The sequence below is a fragment of the Suricata suricatta genome, chromosome 4 (assembly GCF_006229205.1).
Source record: "Suricata suricatta isolate VVHF042 chromosome 4, meerkat_22Aug2017_6uvM2_HiC, whole genome shotgun sequence".
In the NCBI taxonomy this organism is placed as follows: Eukaryota; Metazoa; Chordata; class Mammalia; order Carnivora; family Herpestidae; genus Suricata; species Suricata suricatta.
In genome coordinates, this window is record NC_043703.1 from 149906202 (window position 1) to 149914651 (window position 8450).

The 8450-nt window shown below is 51.7% G+C and overlaps 1 protein-coding gene across 1 annotated transcript in view; it reads right to left on the minus strand.

Moving 5' to 3' along the window:
• Nucleotides 1–8042: 8042 nt before the first annotated feature.
• The window catches only part of GDF7 (growth differentiation factor 7), a 4160-nt gene continuing 3752 nt past the window's right edge, over nucleotides 8043–8450 (minus strand). The window contains exon 4 of the mRNA XM_029938567.1: nucleotides 8043–8450. Coding sequence (XP_029794427.1) covers nucleotides 8043–8450 — 408 coding nt within the window.

Genomic DNA, 8450 nt, shown 5'->3' on the forward strand with positions numbered 1-8450 from the left:
GGACAGCCTGAGCCGTGTCAAGGGGGAACGGTCCACATAAAGACGCACAGACCCGGAGATGGCACGCAGTCATCCTAGGGCCTAATGGGTCGGCTTCTGTCCTTAGTGTGGAGCAGTAGGCGCAGACCATCAGAGAAAGGCTGAATCACAAGACAGAAAAAAGTTCTCTAAAAACCAGCCAGGAGCAGCTTTATCAATAAAATATTTAATCAACTTATCTGTACAAAATATTAAAATGGTTAATGAAGAGCATACAAGCACGTTTAACAAATATATACTGCTATAGAAATGTCCAGAAAAATAGAGATTGCTGTTTTACAGTTCATTTACATTCCAATATGTACAATCTATTTAAACTTGAGAATACATATACACAGTGGATTTGTACCTGACCTTGAAGAGCTCCCTGCCAACCACCCCAGGCATGGGCAGCGTTCACTTCAGTTCATGTGCCCCAGCGGCCCGTGGAGCAGCAGGGAGACAGCCGGGTCTCCAGCCTCCAAGCCTCGGAGCTCTGCTCCAGCCAAACCAGACCTGGAAGACTGCCAGCAAAGGAGAGTTCAACTTGCATTAAATGAGTTTAAAATTCTCACCACTTTCCCCGTTTTACTCCCGAGCCAAGCTGAGAAATAGTGGGTATCACTGCGAAATGAAAGGGACTTCAACCCCCCAAAATAATAAGTTTTGGTACGTAGTGAGCTGTGATGGGATTTCTGTAACTTTGAGTTTTGCCCGTTTCCTTAAAATCACAGTATTGGCAGCAGGGTCAAGGTGGCCCGCTGAGGGGCTTGGGGCCGGCCCATCATGTCAGGAGCTGCTGGCCACCTTAGAGCAGAGCCTGCTTAAACAGAGGCATGCTGTAAGCCGGCGCAAGAATTCTGCAGAAATCTCTTCATACATACACACAGATATGTATGTATGTATATGTAGTAAAAGTTTTTCAAACTTTCCAGAATCTCCTATTATGTGCTGAAGGGCAAGTGCAGTCACCATGCTAATCCTTGTAAAAAATGCATTAACTTTTCATTTGGGGCGAAATACTTCCAGCTGAAAGGCCGAAGGTGACTTAGTTATGAATCTCTGTCCCGGAACACATAAAAGCTGTTTGCACTACCGTAAAAAGTGAAATACAAAAAACAAACAAAACCCACAAAACTCCAAAACAACAACAGCAACGACAGACCGGCAATTATTGTAACAAAGCTTATGTTCAAGCTCTGATTTATTCAAGGCAGAGAATGCCAGAGAAATTCTGCTTTCCAGAGTCTCTGTTCCTGGCTCGGAACACTTGAGTATCTCTCAGCCAGAAAATACATTCTTGCTCTCTCCCTGAACATGCATCATCATTTTCTAAACAGAATACTGAATGGCTGGCTTTCCTTGGACTCTGACCGGCCCTGACCTGGAAATAAAAGTTGCAAAGAAAAATAAGCCCCGTTTGTGAATGCACCCCTTCCTCAAACCAGCCTGCTTGACCTCAAGCCAAGTTATTACTGTCCCGAGCCCCGGGGGAACCTCGGACATGTGTGTCTTCTTCTGCCCTCGGCAGCCTCCGTTTACTGGAAGATACACACAGACCGGGAAAGGCTTTCCGTACACCTCATTAGACTCACTTTTGAGACTCCCTCCGCTGAGAAGTCCAGGCTAGGGCTGCCCCGGTGTAAGAGGTCTGTGAGAAGCCAGGCTTGTCAGGAAGATGAGGGAATATGTAAAACAGCTACAAACTGTGTGCAGATGCACCAAACCGCCATGCCCCTTCCCATCCTGCAGCCCGGGGAGGGCCCTCGGGGTAAGTGCAGCCTGGGTGCCTCCCATTGGTTTGTGTTTGCCTCTAATTCAGCAGGACTCTGATGAATATGCCTCACAGGGAATCTGGGTTTTGTCAGCCACCAGGACATCCCAGCACCAGAGGGTTCAGATGAGACTCTAGATTCTTGCAGCCAAGTGTCTGAGCAGGGCATAAGCTCAGAACAGGCATCCCGCCCCACGGTAGGCGGTTGCCGCTGCTAGTTGGAGCAGTGCAGAGATGATTTTGCAAAGAAGACAGCCACCGGCCCGCCAAATCTCCAGCTACCACTGCACTGCACTCCTGTTTGCCAACCGCGCAAAAGATTGTGAACGAGAAACGCAGAAACAAAGCGGCTGGCCGCATCGTGAAAGATCCATACGGCCAGGCTGAAAGGTGCCTGAGACTTGCAGATCAGCACCTTTTCCTTCTTTTTCTAGATAACTTATTCCAGCTTTCTATAACTGACTTTGAAAAAGGATACAAAGTTTCTGCACCACAGCTTTTATCTCGGGACCCTTTCTGGATTGAAGAATTTCTAAACTAGCAGAAGGAAGTGCTTCATAAACCAGCATGCAAAGCTGTCTGTCCTGCCAACAAACCCACCTGACTATAGAAACCCCTCTCTCTGGAAGTTTCCATGCACACTGCAGCCCTCTTGCCATTGTAGGGGGATGCACGAGAGAGAAACCAGCCCTTTCTCTTGCAGCTCAGACCTGGACATTGACAGACACAGATGCTGGAGGGTCCCTGCAGGATTGCTCCCTGGGGACCCGCACAGGCAGGAGCCAGCGGACCATCGCCCTCCACTTGTGCTGCTGGGAGCACGTGCTTGTATTTGCAACAACTCTAAGCACAGCTCAAAATGCAGACCAGTTTTGGAGCCCCTGGTGTTGGCTCAGTCAGTTGAGCATCCAGCTTTGGCTCATGATTTCACATTTCATGGGTTCAAGCCTTGCATGGAGTTTGATCCTAACAGCCTGGAGCCTGGACCCTGCTTCGGATTCTGTGTCTCCTTCTCTCTCTGCCCCTTCCTGCTCATGCTCTGTCTCCCTCTCAAAAATAAAATAAACATTTAAAAAAAAGAAATGCAGACCAGTTTTTCGATGACCTCACACTCTTTGACTCTACCCTCCCTGGGTTGCTCGGTACAGAAACTGCCGCTGCCCCTGTGGAGCTCCAAGCCGAAGTCTGCCGAGTCAGAAGGTCTAAGCCAAGTCCCAGGCCAGCTTCAAGCACAGCGTCTACAGCGGCAGCTTTGGGGGTGGGCAGGGAGAGGCCAAGCTCTGGGGAAGCTGGGTGTGTGTGCATCAAGAGCAGAGAGTATCCCCAAACCAAGGGTCAGAGCCAACTCCCAACCTCCCTGCAGCTACATCCAGGTAGGTGACTCCACGAAAGGGAAGTGTGGCCTTCCTGACAAGAACAGGCTTCTCTCACCGCGAGCCCCATCAAGATTTAACTATTTAACAGATCCAAGTCCAGAAACGGCACAAAAGGAGGAAGAAGCTTGTTCCAGCTGAAATGGCCAGAGGGCTCCAGGCATAAAAGGCAGAGCTGTCTGAAAATTTTTAAGTAACATCTTTTGCCTCCTCCCTTCTAGTGTTTCTTCACGGTAAACTCTGCCACCATTATGCAGGCCCTAAGAAAAAAGAAACTCTCCTGATGCCCGGGGTCACACCTCCATCGAGCTGGACCAGACACAGGCATGCCCGGGAGGAGGGGTGGGGCACTTCACCCCTACACAGGCTTGCTTGCCTCCTCCAGGGACTCTGGGAGAGTCCCAGGTCCCTGTCTGGGCTGCCCACAAGGCCCAGCCTTTCTTTCGCCTGCTGCTCCCACAGACGCACCAGCAGCAGGGACAGCCTTCCCAGGATCTGGTCACAGAACCATCTCAAGCGAATGCAGCTCTGCCCACCCCTGTATGAGCACAGGTCAACTCCAGCGGGGTTGGCAGTGCCCCTCACCTGTGACACAGGAAAGGTCATGGGTCTGGGTAGGTGAGCCCTACCCCCGAGATCTTGGTCTCCCCTGCACCTGCCTTGACCCAGGGAGAAACCAAAGCCACATCCAGGAAGCGCCACCAGCAGCTAGGAGTGTCATGGACACACACATACACACAAAGGTACACACAGGCAAGAGCTGTCATACTTGTGAGAAGCAGCTCCGATATTGGAAGTGGACCCTTTCCTGGAACAGTCACATCCACTCTGCCTTTGAACTATGATAGTGGGCTTTGGGACCAAGTAAAACCCTAGACTCAAGAGACCAGATTGCTCCTCATCCTACAGCGGCAGAAGTGGGAGCTCCGGGTAGGAGGTGACAGCCAGACTGTCCCAGGCCCCTCAGGAGGCACCTTGCAGAGCTCTGGCACCCAAGTGACGTTGCAGCAGGCAGACAGCATGTGACTGCATGGGGCAGTTCACTCCGGGGTGTGCAGAAGTCCACAGACACACCTGTGCTGCTCAGACACACTTCAGAGAGAACTAGTTCCTCCCACCTCATTTCCAACGTCCTCTGACTGCTGGGCTCACTCACCAGCTGCTTCTCCCTCCTTCCCAGTCCAGACACCTGAGGGGACAACGCAGGCCCTTCACTGACTCCTTTCCAGACCCTCGGTGCTCCCAGCCCACCTGGCATCTGCTGGAGGCTCCTGGCCCAGGCCCATTGAGAGGGCCCTGCTTTCTGGGCCTGGGGAGGCTTCTGCTCCCCTCGGACATGCTCTAGGAGATCAGCAAGGCCCTAATGATGTTTGTGTCCCAGACACGGTGGCCATGCTTTCTCTGCTTCTCATCGGACTTTCTGGACACCAGATTCAAGCAAGGCAAGAGTCTGCCTTTTTCTGTGCACAAGCTCCTCTTGGAAAGAATTCAATTTTTCTCCCTGCTTTAAGAAAGAAAATCAGTCTACAGTCCCAGGTTATTTTCTGCTATGAGTTTGAATAAAATTACAAACAGGATAAATGACTTGTAGGATTTGAGTTACACTCTGATTACATCCACAGGGTGGTCTGTACTCCCCTCCGCACTGACAGCAAGCCCCCCACTCCTGCTGACACTTCCAGGAGACTGTCCGGGGACCAGGCGCTGTGCTGGGTTTGCCAGATTCGACTCGACATCACACAATCCACAGCTCTTCTTTTTCCCATGCCACTTTGACAGTAAAATGCCAGGACACCAGGGTGAAGGCCTGTACATAAAGGATGAGCAGAGCTCAAGCAGAGACAAAAGAGCATGCCACCCTCTCGGGAGGACCCAACGCTGAGGCTTGGAAAGCCAGAATTCAACCCGGAAAGCATGTGGGCATCGCTGGACACAGCTGTGTGTCAGTGGAAATGTCTCCTTCATGCAGAAGTCTGGCTTCCGGCAGCCGTGACTAGACCGTCCTGGTGTTAGGCAGACCTAGCACCAACCCCCTTGGGCCCCGGCTGACTTGCCCTGTGCTCCCCAAGCAGGGATGCCCACTCTGTTCTCCCGCAGGGAGGGATGGATCGGATGGTCTCAACTAGAACACACAAGTCTTTCCCCCACAAAATGGAGAACTCGATTTACTTTAGGAAGAATATTTCAGTGGTCCCGGACCCAGAGGGGCCCGAGTTGGGGTGGGGGTGGGGGGCTGCCTTCACTCACAGTCATTCTACGCTTTATCCCTGCTTATCAGCAGCCAGCTCTCCCATGGCTGGGGCCTGGGGCTCCCAGCTGAATGATTCGGCCACGCACCCCAGTGCCAGGAAGTCCGTACAGGGCACTACCAAGCGTGCTGGCAGAATCCTTCTCCAAATCCTGGCCAAGCTGGTCGAACCACATCACAGCAGCAAACATCTGTCTTTCTCCGCATGCCGTGCCCCTTTTGCTGTCATTTTTACAAGGTGTGACACATCTTCTCTGTTCACCTACTTTGAACTCAAAGATGCCAGAGGCCCTGGGCAGAGCTTTGGCAGGCACAGGTGGTTTCTGGTGGCTCCATGCGGTTCCGGAGCAATTCTGGGAGGCATTCCTTCTGTTCAGTAAACAAGAATACCCTGAGGCCATCTGAAACCCTGGAGGGAACTGTCACTGCCCAAGGGCACAAGATGCAGCCTGGACCTCAAGGAAGTAGGCATTTTCCTACATCACTTACAACACATCTCGGTAGAAGGAGGTCATTAGGAAGAAACAAAGAAAATGGACATTTTTTTTCTTGCCACAAAGAGCTCAGGCTAAATCAAAACATGTCTTCCCCAAAACTTGTTTTTCCTAGTCACTAAAAAAGAATCAAAATGTTTCCTTTTGCCCAAGACATCAAATAACCTAGAATTTCTTCAAAATAATAGCTAGTTTCTTATTAACTCCATTTCTAAAATGTCAAATACTACAAACTTTGATATTTTAGTGTCATTTTTATTCTTCATTATGACAGAGCAACCACTATGCAATTATTAAAGTCAATTTAGAAAAGTGAAACTTTGCTGGCAAAATCCATAAACAGGATGGGACCATGCATGTACCAAAGCTGGGAAGTTTGTTTTAACCTAAGGAGACTTGCATCTTCTCATTATTGATGGCTACTCACGTAGCCACAGCATATAAATTCACATCATAAATGTATTTTTCTTTGAGGGAATTTTACAAGATAAAAAGGACTCAGGTGGGGCCCTTAAGTAAATTAGCTTTGTCTAAATCTTTAGTCTCTCTCTTACATGTTTAATCACTGAGAATTAAAATTTGAATAAGTCGTCTATGACCTTACCATCCGAGACCAGAAGAATGGATTGCATGCCTTTCCTGGGAAACCTTAAGGAGAAAGCCCAACACGGCCTTAAATAGGAGAACCCAGCAAGGCTGCAGGGTTTTTCAAAGAAGCCCGAGGAGCCCCAGACAGGTGGAATCCAAATTGTTTCTCCTCTCTCCCTCAACCACTTATACAAAGCCACAAAGGACTCCCAGGCAGAAATGAACCAAATAAAACAATGGAAACTAGGGTACCGGCTTCCACCTCTGCTGGGCCACACCAAGGTCCCCGCTGCCCTTCCGAAGGGACCACCGCAGCCAAACCGAAAATGCCCCTCCACACTGCTGGGAGGGGCGACCTTCCTCCCGCTCTGCACCACTTCGTTGTGGGGAGCTGAAATCTCACAAAAGCACTTTTGTGTAGCTTCACTTCCCGTTACTATCACACTGCCAAAAGCTACAGCAACAACCCTGTGAAGGCGTGTAAAAGCCGACACAGACTTGATAGCTAAGCGCAAGCACATGTTGGCCCATTCTGAGTACACCATTTGGAGATGATTGCGCCTACCTGGCAGACAAGCCCGAGCCTTCGGCAGAAGCCGGCCCCAGGACGCCTCTCTCCCTGCCTTTCTCCCTTCCCAGCCCTGCACCAAGCCTCCTCCTTAGCACCCCCCAGGCTTGGCTACCTCCTTGAGCTGCCCATAGGAGCTTCAGAACCTGGCACACGCCACCCCACTCCCAAATCCATATCAGATCAGGCTGGCAGTTTAAAAACTCTCCTCCATTTCACTTCCCCCCAAAAGAAAAACATTGTTTTCCACATTTTGGATCATTCCTAATTGGAACTGATTTTTTTTTTTAAAGGGTAGTGCTGGCCTTTGCAGAGAACTGGGTAGTTCCCTGTGATGCATTCTTTCGGACAAATGTTCCCTTTCAAAACTGACGGGGCACGTTAGATTTTTTGACGTTAAAAAAGATGTCTTTTGCAGCGGTTCCTTCCCAGAGTAAATGGCCTCCGTGCAATGCAAATCTTCAGAAAGGACATTCTTACAGCTGTTCAATTGGTCCCAGGGTGCAAACCAGACACTCAGCCACCCAGCGGGTGCTCCCCCACACTCAGCCACAAACAGAAAGGGGCCAGATAAAACGCCCTCCACTACCCCATTAGTTCACCCATCTGGAGCCCTCAATTCCCTAACCCGTTTCTACCCGATTTACTGCCTGTGATTGTAACATTAACACAAACACCGTGCTCTCTCCCAAAGGGGGCGATGGGTGCGATGGTGATGTGTTCTCAGAGTACACATTCCGTAGGGTCAGGTTATCTCTTCCCAGGGCTGGCCGACGCTGCCCACGGTAAAGGTGTGCATGCCTGAACGAGTGTGAGGATGTGAGTGTTGTGTGTGAACGTGCGCTCTCCCTCCGTGCAAGCGCGGGGCCAGAGCTGGACGCGCACCCGCGCTCGGTGACAGGCCCCGGCCGCAGCTGCTCTGCAGCAGGGGGTCCTCGGTGGCGCGGCCGCCCCTCCCAGGCCGGGCCGGGCCCGCACGCTACCTGCAGCCGCACGCCTCCACCACCATGTCCTCGTACTGCTTGTAGACCACGTTGTTGGCCGCGTCGATATAGAGGATGCTGATGGGGCTGAGACGCGCGGGCACGCAGCAGGAGGCCGGCGCCGCGTCGGGCGCCATGGAGTTGAGCAGCGTCTGAATGATGGCGTGGTTGGTGGGCTCTAGGTGGGAGCGCAGCGGGAAGTCGCAAACGCCCTCGCAGTGGTACGCCTCGTAGTCCAGCGGCGCGATGATCCAGTCGTCCCAGCCCAGCTCCTTAAAGTCCACGTGCAGCGGCCTGCGGCTGCAGCGGCTCCGGCCCCTTCGCCCATGGCCCCGGCCCGCGCCCCCGCCGCTGCCCTGCGCCGCCCGCGCCCCGGCCAACGCCGTCCGCCGTCTCCTGCGACC